The following is an 18,448-nucleotide window of genomic DNA, read 5'->3' as shown; positions in this document are numbered from 1 at the left end:
TAGGTCTCTTCCCACCCCTAGGCTTTACCATCCAGACTCCTCTGGACCGACAAGCCTCAGCTTTCTGCTTCCCGGCATTTTCTTTTCAAAAACACAGATCACAGAAACACTACTCGCTTACTAACTCATTCGGTTTCAGCTTATAGTGGCCTGACTGTACATTGAGCCGAACGCGGCGGCCCTCACCGTGGTCTTACTGCCATATGCGATCCGACCGGCAGGTGACCCAGTCGATAGCGACCCCAGACCCTGTAGTGGTAATCGGCCACCCAGGTAGGAACCGACGGTCTGATCCCCACCCCACTTTGCTATGGGTATGGAAATTTTGACCGTTTTCACCCGCCTTGCCTGTTCACACTGTCGTCCACGTACCACGTGCTGCCCCCACACTTGCGTGTGCGACACACACGCCGACTAGACGGTACCACGGTGGTATGTTGATTCATACCTCATCAGACACGGGGGCCCTTCAGTCCCTCCCCAGCACTATAGTTTTAATTTTTAACGTGCCCTCGGGACCTCGCAGCCCCACCGCCGCCTGTTGGTGGCCAAGGTTCCGGGGAGCCTACCCCCACCCCAACCACCCAAAACCAAAACCAAGCAACGTGCCCACCGCACACCAACACCAAATGTCTGTCGCCCAACTACCGAGCCCCCATTTATGTTACGTGCCCCCGTGGGGAGACGCAACACTAGGCCACAGACAGGATAGGTGAGGATGCAGTGACACAAAACACCATAGACAGGTTGTAAAATAACAATATTTATTTTACACAAGTGAGGATCAGCAACACAGAGAGCAAAGAGGACCTACCAGTGAGCACCAAATAATATCAAAATAAAACAAAGCCCCCCCCCCTTTACAGGCGCGGACGCCCCAAAGTACAGGAGGTGGTGCTCACTCTAAGCTGGTGTCTTTAACAGTGGTTCTCCTACGTGATGCAGGTGTAGACCCCAGGGTATCTTCACTGCCCTCAATGTCCCTGTGTGCGAAACAAAAGGTTAATATATAAGAAAAACAATCACCATAAGCTGGGTGACGAGAAATACATAAATACAGAAACAGGTTATGGGTAAAACAGAAATGTACAACAGGCAGGATCACAAAACGGTACAATACTATAGGGAATTGCTAGAAAACCAGAGCCTTGACCAGCTCTCACACAAACAACAGCTCCACAGAGCTTTCTACTAGCTCATGCACCAAAACATGAGCTCAACAGAGCTTTAACTAGCTCATGCACCAATCATGAGCTCAACAGAGCTTTAACTAGCTCATGCACTAAACATGGGCTCAACAGAGCTTTAACTAGCTCATACACAACAACAACAATGAGAGCTCTACCACAACACCACCAGATATAATTACCCACATACACCGACAGAGCTCTAGCTAACAATGCATACACAGGGATTATATGAAGGGATGTGGAGGCCAATTAGGCTGATGAGCCTCAGCTGTGGTTGCTGCTGCTTCTTCTGTTGGCTGGAGTGAAATGGTGATTGACCCTGAGAGGTAGATAGATTATATAGGAGGGAGACAAGAAAACACTACAACCTGCCTAATAATAATAACCCACACAATATAATATTACATGCATACATAATACATAATGAAATAAGGAATGAAATAAGGACAGAGTCCGTAACAACACCTCTCTAGTGGATAGGGACCAGCTAGCCTAGCTGTTGGCCTAAAACACCTCTCTAGTGGATATGGACCAGCTAGCCTAGCTGTTGGCCTAAAACACCTCTCTAGTGGATAGGGACCAGCTAGCCTAGCTGTTGGCCTAAAACACCTCTCTAGTGGATAGGGACCAGCTAGCCTAGCTGTTGGCCTAAAACACCTCTCTAGTGGATAGGGACCAGCTAGCCTAGCTGTTGGCCTAAAACACCTCTCTAGTGGATAGGGACCAGCTAGCCTAGCTGTTGGCCTAAAACACCTCTCTAGTGGATAGGGACCAGCTAGCCTAGCTGTTGGCCTAAAACACCTCTCTAGTGGATAGGGACCAGCTAGCCTAGCTGTTGGCCTAAAACACCTCTCTAGTGGATAGGGACCAGCTAGCCTAGCTGTTGGCCTAAAACACCTCTCTAGTGGATAGGGACCAGCTAGCCTAGCTGTTGGCCTAAAACACCTCTCTAGTGGATACGGACCAGCTAGCCTAGCTGTTGGCCTAAAACACCTCTCTAGTGGATACGGACCAGCTAGCCTAGCTGTTGGCTTAAAACACCTCTCTAGTGGATATGGACCAGCTAGCCTAGCTGTTGGCCTAAAACACCTCTATAGTGGATAGGGACCAGCTAGCCTAGCTGTTGGCCTAAAACACCTCTCTAGTGGATAGGGACCAGCTAGCCTAGCTGTTGGCCTAAAACACCTCTCTAGTGGATAGGGACCAGCTAGCCTAGCTGTTGGCCTAAAACACCTCTCTAGTGGATAGGGACCAGCTAGCCTAGCTGTTGGCCTAAAACACCTCTCTAGTGGATAGGGACCAGCTAGCCTAGCTGTTGGCCTAAAACACCTATCTAGTGGATAGGGACCAGCTAGCCTAGCTGTTGGCCTAAAACACCTCTCTAGTGGATACGGACCAGCTAGCCTAGCTGTTGGCCTAAAACACCTCTCTAGTGGATAGGGACCAGCTAGCCTAGCTGTTGGCCTAAAACACCTCTCTAGTGGATAGGGACCAGCTAGCCTAGCTGTTGGCCTAAAACACCTCTCTAGTGGATAGGGACCAGCTAGCCTAGCTGTTGGCCTAAAACACCTCTCTAGTGGATAGGGATCAGCTAGCCTAGCTGTTGGCCTAAAACACCTCTAGTGGATAGGGACCAGCTAGCCTAGCTGTTGGCCTAAAACACCTCTCTAGTGGATACGGACCAGCTAGCCTAGCTGTTGGCCTAAAACACCTCTCTAGTGGATAGGGACCAGCTAGCCTAGCTGTTGGCCTAAAACACCTCTCTAGTGGATAGGGACCAGCTAGCCTAGCTGTTGGCCTAAAACACCTCTCTAGTGGATAGGGACCAGCTAGCCTAGCTGTTGGCCTAAAACACCTCTCTAGTGGATAGGGACCAGCTAGCCTAGCTGTTGGCCTAAAACACCTCTCTAGTGGATAGGGACCAGCTGGCCTAGCTGTTGGCCTAAAACACCTCTCTAGTGGATAGGGACCAGCTAGCCTAGCTGTTGGCCTAAAACACCTCTCTAGTGGATAGGGACCAGCTAGCCTAGCTGTTGGCCTAAAACACCTCTCTAGTGGATAGGGACCAGCTAGCCTAGCTGTTGGCCTAAAACACCTCTCTAGTGGATAGGGACCAGCTAGCCTAGCTGTTGGCCTAAAACACCTCTCTAGTGGATACGGACCAGCTAGCCTAGCTGTTGGCCTAAAACACCTCTCTAGTGGATAGGGACCAGCTAGCCTAGCTGTTGGCCTAAAACACCTCTCTAGTGGATATGGACCAGCTAGCCTAGCTGTTGGCCTAAAACACCTCTCTAGTGGATAGGGACCAGCTAGCCTAGCTGTTGGCCTAAAACACCTCTCTAGTGGATAGGGACCAGCTAGCCTAGCTGTTGGCCTAAAACACCTCTCTAGTGGATAGGGACCAGCTAGCCTAGCTGTTGGCCTAAAACACCTCTCTAGTGGATAGGGACCAGCTAGCCTAGCTGTTGGCCTAAAACACCTCTCTAGTGGATAGGGACCAGCTAGCCTAGCTGTTGGCCTAAAACACCTCTCTAGTGGATATGGACCAGCTAGCCTAGCTGTTGGCCTAAAACACCTCTCTAGTGGATATGGACCAGCTAGCCTAGCTGTTGGCCTAAAACACCTCTCTAGTGGATAGGGACCAGCTAGCCTAGCTGTTGGCCTAAAACACCTCTCTAGTGGATAGGGACCAGCTAGCCTAGCTGTTGGCCTAAAACACCTCTCTAGTGGATAGGGACCAGCTAGCCTAGCTGTTGGCCTAAAACACCTCTCTAGTGGATAGGGACCAGCTAGCCTAGCTGTTGGCCTAAAACACCTCTCTAGTGGATAGGGACCAGCTAGCCTAGCTGTTGGCCTAAAACACCTCTCTAGTGGATATGGACCAGCTAGCCTAGCTGTTGGCCTAAAACACCTCTCTAGTGGATAGGGACCAGCTAGCCTAGCTGTTGGCCTAAAACACCTCTCTAGTGGATATGGACCAGCTAGCCTAGCTGTTGGCCTAAAACACCTCTCTAGTGGATATGGACCAGCTAGCCTAGCTGTTGGCCTAAAACACCTCTCTAGTGGATAGGGACCAGCTAGCCTAGCTGTTGGCCTAAAACACCTCTCTAGTGGATAGGGACCAGCTAGCCTAGCTGTTGGCCTAAAACACCTCTCTAGTGGATAGGGACCAGCTAGCCTAGCTGTTGGCCTAAAACACCTCTCTAGTGGATAGGGACCAGCTAGCCTAGCTGTTGGCCTAAAACACCTCTCTAGTGGATAGGGACCAGCTAGCCTAGCTGTTGGCCTAAAACACCTCTCTAGTGGATATGGACCAGCTAGCCTAGCTGTTGGCCTAAAACACCTCTCTAGTGGATAGGGACCAGCTAGCCTAGCTGTTGGCCTAAAACACCTCTCTAGTGGATAGGGACCAGCTAGCCTAGCTGTTGGCCTAAAACACCTCTCTAGTGGATAGGGACCAGCTAGCCTAGCTGTTGGCCTAAAACACCTCTCTAGTGGATACGGACCAGCTAGCCTAGCTGTTGGCCTAAAACACCTCTCTAGTGGATAGGGACCAGCTAGCCTAGCTGTTGGCCTAAAACACCTCTCTAGTGGATACGGACCAGCTAGCCTAGCTGTTGGCCTAAAACACCTCTCTAGTGGATAGGGACCAGCTAGCCTAGCTGTTGGCCTAAAACACCTCTCTAGTGGATAGGGACCAGCTAGCCTAGCTGTTGGCCTAAAACACCTCTCTAGTGGATAGGGACCAGCTAGCCTAGCTGTTGGCCTAAAACACCTCTCTAGTGGATAGGGACCAGCTAGCCTAGCTGTTGGCCTAAAACACCTCTCTAGTGGATAGGGACCAGCTAGCCTAGCTGTTGGCCTAAAACACCTCTCTAGTGGATAGGGACCAGCTAGCCTAGCTGTTGGCCTAAAACACCTCTCTAGTGGATAGGGACCAGCTAGCCTAGCTGTTGGCCTAAAACACCTCTCTAGTGGATAGGGACCAGCTAGCCTAGCTGTTGGCCTAAAACACCTCTCTAGTGGATAGGGACCAGCTAGCCTAGCTGTTGGCCTAAAACACCTCTCTAGTGGATAGGGACCAGCTAGCCTAGCTGTTGGCCTAAAACACCTCTCTAGTGGATAGGGACCAGCTAGCCTAGCTGTTGGCCTAAAACACCTCTCTAGTGGATAGGGACCAGCTAGCCTAGCTGTTGGCCTAAAACACCTCTCTAGTGGATAGGGACCAGCTAGCCTAGCTGTTGGCCTAAAACACCTCTCTAGTGGATAGGGACCAGCTAGCCTAGCTGTTGGCCTAAAACACCTCTCTAGTGGATAGGGACCAGCTAGCCTAGCTGTTGGCCTAAAACACCTCTCTAGTGGATAGGGACCAGCTAGCCTAGCTGTTGGCCTAAAACACCTCTCTAGTGGATATGGACCAGCTGGCCTAGCTGTTGGCCTAAAACACCTCTCTAGTGGATAGGGACCAGCTAGCCTAGCTGTTGGCCTAAAACACCTCTCTAGTGGATAGGGACCAGCTAGCCTAGCTGTTGGCCTAAAACACCTCTCTAGTGGATAGGGACCAGCTAGCCTAGCTGTTGGCCTAAAACACCTCTCTAGTGGATAGGGACCAGCTAGCCTAGCTGTTGGCCTAAAACACCTCTCTAGTGGATAGGGACCAGCTAGCCTAGCTGTTGGCCTAAAACACCTCTCCCAGAGTTTGGCCAACTTCCGTTCATTTGTGCTGAGCTAGGCTAGCTGGCAGCCATGTAGCTTTAACTACTGAACACACGGAGAGGAGATCTATGTTCCTCTGACTCTGGAGAAGACTGTAAGCACATAATGTCCCACGATGTTGTCATGTTCCTTTAATGAAACATCTTTGTGATCACACCATTGTCACTTTAATGTTTTTCAACGAAAGTGAGAATAGTGAATAATGAAATAATATATATATATATAAATATATAGTATCATTCCCTCTAATATCATGAATCATGTCACAATTGCAACATCAGTCAAAATAATCGCAATTAGATATTTCTTCCAAATCATTCAGGCCTCAGTGTTCCTCGTCACTTTTCCAGATGTTTCGGCGGAGGCGGTGGGCGTGGCCATAGCTGCGCCGCCGACAGACGGAGAGGCCAACGCAGAACTGGTGCGCTACCTGTCTAAAGTCCTGCAGCTGAAGAAGAGCAGTGTTGTCCTTGATAAGGTACCTGTCTAAAGTCCTGAAGAAGAGCAGTGTTGTCCTTGATAAGGTACCTGTCTAAAGCCCTGAAGAAGAGCAGTGTTGTCCTTGATAAGGTACCTGTCTAAAGCCCTGAAGAAGAGCATGTTGTCCTTGATAAGGTACCTGTCTAAAGCCCTGAAGAAGAGCAGTGTTGTCCTTGATAAGGTACCTGTCTAAAGCCCTGAAGAAGAGCAGTGTTGTCCTTGATAAGGTACCTGTCTAAAGTCCTGATGAAGAGCAGTGTTGTCCTTGATAAGGTACCTGTCTAAAGCCCTGAAGAAGAGCAGTGTTGTCCTTGATAAGGTACCTGTCTAAAGTCCTGAAGAAGAGCAGTGTTGTCCTTGATAAGGTACCTGTCTAAAGCCCTGAAGAAGAGCAGTGTTGTCCTTGATAAGGTACCTGTCTAAAGTCCTGAAGAAGAGCAGTGTTGTCCTTGATAAGGTACCTGTCTAAAGTCCTGAAGAAGAGCAGTGTTGTCCTTGATAAGGTACCTGTCTAAAGCCCTGAAGAAGAGCAGTGTTGTCCTTGATAAGGTACCTGTCTAAAGCCCTGAAGAAGAGCATGTTGTCCTTGATAAGGTACCTGTCTAAAGCCCTGATGAAGAGCAGTGTTGTCCTTGATAAGGTACCTGTCTAAAGTCCTGATGAAGAGCAGTGTTGTCCTTGATAAGGTACCTGTCTAAAGTCCTGAAGAAGAGCAGTGTTGTCCTTGATAAGGTACCTGTCTAAAGTCCTGAAGAAGAGCAGTGTTGTCCTTGATAAGGTACCTGTCTAAAGCCCTGAAGAAGAGCAGTGTTGTCCTTGATAAGGTACCTGTCTAAAGTCCTGAAGAAGAGCAGTGTTGTCCTTGATAAGGTACCTGTCTAAAGTCCTGAAGAAGAGCAGTGTTGTCCTTGATAAGGTACCTGTCTAAAGTCCTGAAGAAGAGCAGTGTTGTCCTTGATAAGGTACCTGTCTAAAGTCCTGAAGAAGAGCAGTGTTATCCTTGATAAGGTACCTGTCTAAAGTCCTGATGAAGAGCAGTGTTGTCCTTGATAAGGTACCTGTCTAAAGTCCTGAAGAAGAGCAGTGTTGTCCTTGATAAGGTACCTGTCTAAAGCCCTGAAGAAGAGCAGTGTTGTCCTTGATAAGGTACCTGTCTAAAGTCATGAAGAAGAGCAGTGTTGTCCTTGATAAGGTACCTGTCTAAAGCCCTGAAGAAGAGCAGTGTTGTCCTTGATAAGGTACCTGTCTAAAGTCCTGAAGAAGAGCAGTGTTGTCCTTGATAAGGTACCTGTCTAAAGCCCTGAAGAAGAGCAGTGTTGTCCTTGATAAGGTACCTGTCTAAAGTCCTGCAGCTGAAGAAGAGCAGTGTTGTCCTTGATAAGGTACCTGTCTAAAGCCCTGAAGAAGAGCTGTGTTGTCCTTGATAAGGTACCTGTCTAAAGCCCTGAAGAAGAGCAGTGTTGTCCTTGATAAGGTACCTGTCTAAAGCCCTGAAGAAGAGCAGTGTTGTCCTTGATAAGGTACCTGTCTAAAGCCCTGATGAAGAGCAGTGTTGTCCTTGATAAGGTACCTGTCTAAAGTCCTGAAGAAGAGCAGTGTTGTCCTTGATAAGGTACCTGTCTAAAGCCCTGATGAAGAGCAGTGTTGTCCTTGATAAGGTACCTGTCTAAAGCCCTGATGAAGAGCAGTGTTGTCCTTGATAAGGTACCTGTCTAAAGTCCTGATGAAGAGCAGTGTTGTCCTTGATAAGGTACCTGTCTAAAGTCCTGAAGAAGAGCAGTGTTGTCCTTGATAAGGTACCTGTCTAAAGTCCTGAAGAAGAGCAGTGTTGTCCTTGATAAGGTACCTGTCTAAAGCCCTGAAGAAGAGCAGTGTTGTCCTTGATAAGGTACCTGTCTAAAGTCCTGAAGAAGAGCAGTGTTGTCCTTGATAAGGTACCTGTCTAAAGCCCTGAAGAAGAGCAGTGTTGTCCTTGATAAGGTACCTGTCTAAAGTCCTGAAGAAGAGCAGTGTTGTCCTTGATAAGGTACCTGTCTAAAGTCCTGATGAAGAGCAGTGTTGTCCTTGATAAGGTACCTGTCTAAAGCCCTGAAGAAGAGCATGTTGTCCTTGATAAGGTACCTGTCTAAAGCCCTGAAGAAGAGCAGTGTTGTCCTTGATAAGGTACCTGTCTAAAGTCCTGAAGAAGAGCAGTGTTGTCCTTGATAAGGTACCTGTCTAAAGCCCTGAAGAAGAGCAGTGTTGTCCTTGATAAGGTACCTGTCTAAAGTCCTGAAGAAGAGCAGTGTTGTCCTTGATAAGGTACCTGTCTAAAGCCCTGAAGAAGAGCAGTGTTGTCCTTGATAAGGTACCTGTCTAAAGTCCTGAAGAAGGGCAGTGTTGTCCTTGATAAGGTACCTGTCTAAAGCCCTGAAGAAGAGCAGTGTTGTCCTTGATAAGGTACCTGTCTAAAGTCCTGCAGCTGAAGAAGAGCAGTGTTGTCCTTGATAAGGTACCTGTCTAAAGCCCTGAAGAAGAGCTGTGTTGTCCTTGATAAGGTACCTGTCTAAAGCCCTGAAGAAGAGCAGTGTTGTCCTTGATAAGGTACCTGTCTAAAGCCCTGAAGAAGAGCAGTGTTGTCCTTGATAAGGTACCTGTCTAAAGCCCTGATGAAGAGCAGTGTTGTCCTTGATAAGGTACCTGTCTAAAGTCCTGAAGAAGAGCAGTGTTGTCCTTGATAAGGTACCTGTCTAAAGCCCTGATGAAGAGCAGTGTTGTCCTTGATAAGGTACCTGTCTAAAGCCCTGATGAAGAGCAGTGTTGTCCTTGATAAGGTACCTGTCTAAAGTCCTGATGAAGAGCAGTGTTGTCCTTGATAAGGTACCTGTCTAAAGTCCTGAAGAAGAGCAGTGTTGTCCTTGATAAGGTACCTGTCTAAAGTCCTGAAGAAGAGCAGTGTTGTCCTTGATAAGGTACCTGTCTAAAGCCCTGAAGAAGAGCAGTGTTGTCCTTGATAAGGTACCTGTCTAAAGTCCTGAAGAAGAGCAGTGTTGTCCTTGATAAGGTACCTGTCTAAAGCCCTGAAGAAGAGCAGTGTTGTCCTTGATAAGGTACCTGTCTAAAGTCCTGAAGAAGAGCAGTGTTGTCCTTGATAAGGTACCTGTCTAAAGTCCTGATGAAGAGCAGTGTTGTCCTTGATAAGGTACCTGTCTAAAGCCCTGAAGAAGAGCATGTTGTCCTTGATAAGGTACCTGTCTAAAGCCCTGAAGAAGAGCAGTGTTGTCCTTGATAAGGTACCTGTCTAAAGTCCTGAAGAAGAGCAGTGTTGTCCTTGATAAGGTACCTGTCTAAAGTCCTGAAGAAGAGCAGTGTTGTCCTTGATAAGGTACCTGTCTAAAGCCCTGAAGAAGAGCAGTGTTGTCCTTGATAAGGTACCTGTCTAAAGTCCTGCAGCTGAAGAAGAGCAGTGTTGTCCTTGATAAGGTACCTGTCTAAAGTCCTGAAGAAGAGCAGTGTTGTCCTTGATAAGGTACCTGTCTAAAGTCCTGCAGCTGAAGAAGAGCAGTGTTGTCCTTGATAAGGTACCTGTCTAAAGTCCTGCAGCTGAAGAAGAGCAGTGTTGTCCTTGATAAGGTACCTGTCTAAAGTCCTGCAGCTGAAGAAGAGCAGTGTTGTCCTTGATAAGGTACCTGTCTAAAGCCCTGAAGAAGAGCAGTGTTGTCCTTGATAAGGTACCTGTCTAAAGTCCTGCAGCTGAAGAAGAGCAGTGTTGTCCTTGATAAGGTACCTGTCTAAAGCCCTGAAGAAGAGCAGTGTTGTCCTTGATAAGGTACCTGTCTAAAGCCCTGAAGAAGAGCAGTGTTGTCCTTGATAAGGTACCTGTCTAAAGCCCTGAAGAAGAGACGTGTTGTCCTTGATAAGGTACCTGTCTAAAGCCCTGAAGAAGAGCAGTGTTGTCCTTGATAAGGTACCTGTCTAAAGCCCTGATGAAGAGCAGTGTTGTCCTTGATAAGGTACCTGTCTAAAGCCCTGAAGAAGACCAGTGTTGTCCTTGATAAGGTACCTGTCTAAAGTCCTGAAGAAGAGCAGTGTTGTCCTTGATAAGGTACCTGTCTAAAGTCCTGAAGAAGAGCAGTGTTGTCCTTGATAAGGTACCTGTCTAAAGCCCTGAAGAAGAGCAGTGTTGTCCTTGACAAGGTCTGGGAGTTTGCTCAGTTCCTTCCTTCCATACGGTGTTGTGAGTTTGTGTTGATAAGTGCCTCTTATCTCCCCAGGGGTCCCGGTCCAGAGAGAAGACCATCAGACTGCTGTGCTCTCTGACTCCAGAGGAGGTGCTGGAGAAGCTAAAACAAGAAGCAGAATGATGAGATAAGTAGGTATGATGGTCCATAGATATAGAATAATGAACCTCCACACTCAGGTCCTTGGACTCTGTTCACCACTCCGCCCTGAGGTTTATTACTGATGATTTATGATCAGGTTTATTACTGATGATGCTACAACACTGTGTTCTATATGATCAGGTTTATTACTGATGACGCTACAACACTGTGTTCTATATGATCAGGTTTATTACTGATGATGCTACAACACTGTTCTATATGATCAGGTTTATTACTGATGATGCTACAACACTGTGTTCTATATGATCAGGTTTATTACTGATGATGCTACAACACTGTGTTCTATATGATCAGGTTTATTACTGATGATGCTACAACACTGTGTTCTATATGATCAGGTTTATTACTGATGATGCTACAACACTGTTCTATATGATCAGGTTTATTACTGATGATGCTACAACACTGTGTTCTATATGATCAGGTTTATTACTGATGATGCTACAACACTGTGTTCTATATGATCAGGTTTATTACTGATGATGTTACACTGTGTTCTATATGATCAGGTTTATTACTGATGATGCTACAACACTGTGTTCTATATGATCAGGTTTATTACTGATGACGCTACAACACTGTGTTCTATATGATCAGGTTTATTACTGATGATGCTACAACACTGTGTTCTATATGATCAGGTTTATTACTGATGACGCTACAACACACTGTGTTCTATATGATCAGGTTTATTACTGATGATGTTACACTGTGTTCTATATGATCAGGTTTATTACTGATGATGCTACAACACTGTGTTCTATATGATCAGGTTTATTACTGATGATGCTACAACACTGTGTTCTATATGATCAGGTTTATTACTGATGATGTTACACTGTGTTCTATATGATCAGGTTTATTACTGATGATGCTACAACACTGTTCTATATGATCAGGTTTATTACTGATGATGCTACAACACACTGTGTTCTATATGACAGGGTTAGAAAAAATAAATAATTCAAGGGCTTTTTTTGCCCCCCTTAATTGATTTTCAGGGGATTTTTTTTGTATTTCGGGGGCACTGAATTTTTATGATAAACAGTAGGGGTGGGACGTTCACAAAATGGACGGTTTGGTTCGTATCACGATTTTGGGGTCACGGTTTTCAGTTCGATTTATGTTCATTTTTATTTAAAAAAAAATGTAACACTCAAATCTAAACATGCTTCTCATTTATTAAAAATAAAATAAAAGGTTTACAGTGTTTACAGCCTTAAATAATGTTTGGCACACAAAGACCGAACTGACTGAAAAATATAGGCTACATTTGTCAAAGTATTAACTTAGTGCAAACAAACAATATGCTCAGCCAGCACTAGACGTTCCTTTCTTTAATTAATATAAACACACAAAAACAATGTCAACCATGTTTAAATTCCCTGATTGTCAGTTCTTAACACTTTGGCTGCCAGGAAACGCTTAAAAGCGTCATTCCCGGCCATGCTCAAGTTGCCGGAGGACCTTATATCAATATTTCAAAAATCTGCGATCGGATTCATATGTCCCCTCCGCTGGCCTGAGATCCACCAGGAGGACCCACTGAGCTCTCTGGCGGTTCAGGAGCGCCATCTGGTGGCCGATCGGCGCAATCGCTTAACAGGAAGTGGCATAGAGGTTGTGCTGGACGGCCGTATTACTTCCGGGCACTCGCTATAGGTCCCGGCATTCTAGCTCGTCATAATACACAGCGATCGATTGCCAATAACTCGATAAACAACATGATTTGGACGTATATACCATTATACAAGCTGGAGATGGACCGGGTAAATCTACATCCCATAATGATAAAATTTCTACTCTACGATGATCGCCCAACGGCGCGCGGAGACTGGGGTGAGTTTTAGCGTGTAACGTTACCGTCTTCGATACTAACTGCTATTATCAACATTTGACCCACATTAGATGATTGGTATAACGCTGCCCACGGAATTATAAACGCCCCCTCGCCCATCCGGTCAACATCAGATGACGTGTAGTAACTTCTAGAAGTACGTCTAGTTGGAATTTTTTATATCGCGCCGATTGCCATAAAACTGTATTGCATCATCAATATAATGCATTTGGGGCTATAGATCACGTTCTGGAGAAAGCTGCAGAAAGAGATGAAAACATACTTATACATTAGACCATACTTTACTATGAATATGTGAATGAAAAAGTTTAACGTTGCTACACAATGAACAATACATATAGGACTTTGAATGGGCCCTAATAATGGCAATGTAGCAATAGAATTTAAAAAGTTATAGCCATGCAAAGAAGGGGTACTTCTCCATAGACAAATAGAGCCGGCAACCTATGGTATATCATGAATTTAACCCATGGCAACCAAAGTGTTAATGGAAAGATTCGTTTTCTGCTTGAAATTATTATGTTTCTGTCTACATTTATTTAGACTAACATTATTTAAATATTGAGTGCAACTGTGGTGGATTACGTAATTCGGTGAGTTGGAACTATCTATGGGTTGGCGCCGGGTCCCCACGGACGTTTTAGCGTGTGGCACCTTCAGCTCCGGTCACGTTAGGAGGAGTTCATAACATCAACAAGCAGCGCGAAATCGGCAATAGTCCCGGTTGGAGTTAGTAAAACACAGTTGTATGTTAGCCTTCTTGGATGTTGAATAAACTCCTATCATTGTCTTTAAACACCCCGCCTCTCAGACTCCCATTTCCTCCTCTGCTACAGTAGCTAGTAGCTACGGTGACATTTCATTGACTGTACAGTATTAGCTTGCGGGCTGCGTCGGGCTACCATAGTTAAAACGTGCGTTGTGTTTACAAACTGCTAACGCTATGGCAAGATGTGTGTATGCCTATGTAATGTTAATGGCTATGTTTTTAAAGTCGTAATGAAGATTGATTTATATTGTGCGTGCCATTTTTACACAAACTGACTAGCAGCTGCAGTGCTGCTGCTGCTGCCTGCAGCCAGTGCAGAACACCGGCTCCGCCAAATGAATTTTTTTATTTGCGCGTCATCTGAACCGTACGATACACAGACGCTCCATTACCGGATAAATATATATATATAATTAGTAAACTGTCGGGGGCATTAAGTGCCCCCCTTAACTGAATTTCGAGGGCATTTTGTCCATTTTCAAGGGCATTATGCCCCAAGCCCCCGTTAATTTCGAACCCTGCTATATGATCAGGTTTATTACTGATGACGCTACAACACTGTGTTCTATATGATCAGGTTTATTACTGATGATGCTACAACACTGTTCTATATGATCAGGTTTATTACTGATGACGCTACAACACTGTGTTCTATATGATCAGGTTTATTACTGATGATGCTACAACACTCACCACTGTGTTCTATATTTCAGATAAACAAGATGGACAGATGGCCGCTGGTCAGATGCACCGTCTCTAACAAACAAATGCCAAGCCATCAAAAATCCTGAAAGTGGCTTTGCATCTAAGCTAACAAAGTGAAGTTTAAAGCTTTACAAGGACATTGAGATCGAACTTGGGTGACTATGTTCTGCCCATCTTTGAAGTGTTGGTGCTACTTTTGATGCTACACGCCACAGTGTGTGTTCATCACTAGCCGAAGAAATGGAAGAGGTGAAAAAGTCTGAACTACACGACAGAGGAACTGACCTGTATATTTTTGTATGTTTTGATTTTTACAAAACAGGGGGAGTTCTCGATAAGCCTCTAGGCTTCTAACTTCTCCTTTACAATATGGCTATTATGTATTTATTTTTACTTTTGTTTAACTCTGTGTGAAAAAAAAAGAGGAACTGACCAAGGGATCAAAACAACAGACGGGCCTACTGGATCTAATTGATGACGTGCGACAACTCAAGGCTGTAATCGAGGAGAAAGACGAGACAATTGAAGAAGTTGAAATAAGAGTGGAAGATTTGGAACAGTACTCCAGGGCCCTCTTTTATCAACGTTGCGTACGCACAGATATGTGCTTAACCCGTGCGTACGACCATTTCTAAGCAAAGTGTGGGATTTATCAATTTGAACGTGAACTTGACTTTGTGCTTATAACTACGCACAGCTCGGAGCATGCGTAGATGACGCCCCGTGGTAGAATATCGTTACTGCAGACGGACGGCATATGCGCTCCTCAGTTCATGCATTAGTTTCAACACGGAAATAAGCTTTCATGCATTACTCCCGACACTGGCGCGTGTTCTGTATGAACCGTAATTCATTATAGTTCATTGTGAAATAGCGACAGTAGTGTAATTATAACGGGCTCATGCGCGAACAAGAGGTTGGCTTGCTTGTTTGGCACAGGGGGCAGACGCAGAACACCCACCTCCAAATGCGATTAAATATTGTTTCAAATAAAAAGCGACATACTATTATTTTGTGTCATGTTTCCAAATAAGATTGGCCACAACGAAATGCTTTCTACTTCAATTTGTTGATTTGTTGGTTAGAATAGATTACCTCGCTCCGTTGAAACTTCACTGAGACTAACAGTAAAAGAAATTTTTTTTGAGCTCCGTGCACAGACGTGATAATAATAATAATAATAGCTTCATTTTATATAGCGCCTTTCAAGAGACCCATGCAAGGTCGCTTTACATAGATAGGGGGGGGGGGAAATAACAAAGTAATAAACATAGTGGACAGACTATGTAAATATGATGATGGGATTCAAGGTCATGTTTGTATTGATCACATAGGCAGGCTACACATAGCGTATAGGCTACATCATACATGGCAGTGAGATTCATTGTTCTTGTATATGCTCTCGTATTATTGTTTATATAGGCTACCCAATACTGACATCAAAATAGATTGTATGCCTCTAGAAATCATATGCAGCAGGTAGAAAATTGACGGAAAATCCGTCGCGATTTGGAATAAAATTTAGGAGAACTTTAATCCCTGGGTATTAATCGAACAAAACGGAAAAAGGCAGTCATATTCCAGCACAGTCTTTATTAGTTAATATGGTCTTTAAGAGATATCATATCCGACATCACCGTACGTGTACATGTCTGTCAGCCTGTCTCGTATTTCTCCGTAACACGCTTCCCTCGGGTCAGTCCATTATTTCACATCCCATGGGGGTGTTTCATTACCATATATGGATAATCGGGGCGGTTCTGGTATGCAAATACTTAAAACAGTGCACAAGCTCCAGCGTAGGATCAAAGTGATATTTATCAAGACAGGTGTGCGTAGGACCTGTGTACGCACGTGTGATAAATCCCGTTTTTTTTGTGCGTGCACACATTCTAAATTCTGTGCTTACGAACGAAAGTAGAAGACTTTCTAAGAACTGTTGATAAATGAGGGCCCAGGAGTGATGACTGATATCTGGGCTTGAGACGACCCACCTGGGCTCTGCAAGGGCCTCAGCAGGGGACAGGAAGGGGGAGCGGCACCGAGAGAAGGGCCTCAGCAGGGGACAGGAAGGGGGAGCAGCACAGAGAGAGAGAAGGGCCTCAGCAGGGGACAGGAAGGGGGAGCAGCACCGAGAGAAGGGCCTCAGCAGGGGACAGGAAGGGGGAGCAGCACCAGGAGAGAGAAGGGCCTCAGCAGGGGACAGGAAGGGGGAGCGGCACCGAGAGAAGGGCCTCAGCAGGGGACAGGAAGGGGGAGCGGCACCGAGAGAAGGGCCTCAGCAGGGGACAGGAAGGGGGAGCGGCACCGAGAGAAGGGCCTCAGCAGGGGACAGGAAGGGGGAGCAGCACCAGGAGAGAGAAGGGCCTCAGCAGGGGACAGGAAGGGGGAGCGGCACCGAGAGAAGGGCCTCAGCAGGGGACAGGAAGGGGGAGCAGCACCGAGAGAGAGAAGGGCCTCAGCAGGGGACAGGAAGGGGGAGCAGCACCGAGAGAGAGAAGGGCCTCAGCAGGGGACAGGAAGGGGGAGCAGCACCGAGAGAGAGAAGGGCCTCAGCAGGGGACAGGAAGGGGGAGCGGCACCGAGAGAGAGAAGGGCCTCAGCAGGGGACAGGAAGGGGGAGCAGCACCAGGAGAGAGAAGGGCCTCAGCAGGGGACAGGAAGGGGGAGCAGCACCAGGAGAGAGAAGGGCCTCAGCAGGGGACAGGAAGGGGGAGCGGCACCGAGAGAAGGGCCTCAGCAGGGGACAGGAAGGGGGAGCGGCACCGAGAGAAGGGCCTCAGCAGGGGACAGGAAGGGGGAGCAGCACCGAGAGAAGGGCCTCAGCAGGGGACAGGAAGGGGGAGCAGCACCGAGAGAAGGGCCTCAGCAGGGGACAGGAAGGGGGAGCAGCACCAGGAGAGAGAAGGGCCTCAGCAGGGGACAGGAAGGGGGAGCAGCACAGAGAGAAGGGCCTCAGCAGGGGACAGGAAGGGGGAGCAGCACCAGGAGAGAGAAGGGCCTCAGCAGGGGACAGGAAGGGGGAGCAGCACCAGGAGAGAGAAGGGCCTCAGCAGGGGACAGGAAGGGGGAGCAGCACCGAGAGAAGGGCCTCAGCAGGGGACAGGAAGGGGGAGCAGCACCGAGAGAAGGGCCTCAGCAGGGGACAGGAAGGGGGAGCAGCACCGAGAGAGAGAAGGGCCTCAGCAGGGGACAGGAAGGGGGAGCAGCACCGAGAGAAGGGCCTCAGCAGGGGACAGGAAGGGGGAGCAGCACCAGGAGAGAAGGGCCTCAGCAGGGGACAGGAAGGGGGAGCGGCACCGAGAGAAGGGCCTCAGCAGGGGACAGGAAGGGGGAGCAGCACCAGGAGAGAGAAGGGCCTCAGCAGGGGACAGGAAGGGGGAGCAGCACCGAGAGAAGGGCCTCAGCAGGGGACAGGAAGGGGGAGCGGCACCGAGAGAAGGGCCTCAGCAGGGGACAGGAAGGGGGAGCAGCACCGAGAGAAGGGCCTCAGCAGGGGACAGGAAGGGGGAGCAGCACAGAGAGAGAGAAGGGCCTCAGCAGGGGACAGGAAGGGGGAGCAGCACCGAGAGAAGGGCCTCAGCAGGGGACAGGAAGGGGGAGCAGCACAGAGAGAGAGAAGGGCCTCAGCAGGGGACAGGAAGGGGGAGCGGCACCGAGATAAGGGCCTCAGCAGGGGACAGGAAGGGGGAGCGGCACCGAGAGAAGGGCCTCAGCAGGGGACAGGAAGGGGGAGCAGCACCAGGAGAGAAGGGCCTCAGCAGGGGACAGGAAGGGGGAGCAGCACCGAGAGAAGGGCCTCAGCAGGGGACAGGAAGGGGGAGCAGCACCAGGAGAGAAGGGCCTCAGCAGGGGACAGGAAGGGGGAGCAGCACCAGGAGAGAAGGGCCTCAGCAGGGGACAGGAAGGGGGAGCAGCACCAGGAGAGAAGGGCCTCAGCAGGGGACAGGAAGGGGGAGCGGCACCGAGAGAAGGCCCACATTCATTGGAACAGCAAGTGATACGTTTTCTCAACAGCAAAGACATCTCTTTGGACAGCAGAAACACAGCTGTTTGTCACACCCTTCCCCAAAGACAAAACACCAGGCAAAACATCATCAGACTTGTGAGTAGAAAACATAAATTGAGGTGCTACGGATGGGAAGAAAATGTAAGGATACAGGTGTATATGTAAATGAGCACCTCACAAAGAGAAATGGTGAAATTGCAAGACAAGCTAGAATCCTGCGAAAGGCCAATCGAATCCAGGACACGGGGTGGACAAGGAACTGGTCAGAGTGATGATACGGCTGAATGGTACACCTGAACTGGCCAGAGTAATGATACGGCTGAATGGTACACCTGAACA

General features: G+C 47.7%; 1 protein-coding gene across 1 annotated transcript in view; it reads left to right on the top strand.

The window, feature by feature from the left end:
- The window catches only part of cUnh15orf40 (chromosome Un C15orf40 homolog), a 28,294-nt gene extending 13,235 nt beyond the window's left edge, over positions 1 to 15,059 (top strand). The window contains exons 3-5 of the mRNA XM_084316704.1: positions 6,257 to 6,384; positions 10,640 to 10,737; positions 14,109 to 15,059. Coding sequence (XP_084172830.1) covers positions 6,257 to 6,384; positions 10,640 to 10,729 — 218 coding nt within the window. The 3' untranslated portion in view covers positions 10,730 to 10,737; positions 14,109 to 15,059. The remainder of the gene's footprint in view (positions 1 to 6,256; positions 6,385 to 10,639; positions 10,738 to 14,108) is intronic.
- The last annotated feature ends 3,389 nt before the right edge of the window (positions 15,060 to 18,448 follow it).

Source organism: Notolepis coatsorum, assembly GCF_963971535.1.
Source record: "Notolepis coatsorum genome assembly, chromosome: 6".
NCBI classification, from domain to species: Eukaryota; Metazoa; Chordata; class Actinopteri; order Aulopiformes; family Paralepididae; genus Notolepis; species Notolepis coatsorum.
This window is presented reverse-complemented; position numbering and strand designations above follow the sequence as displayed.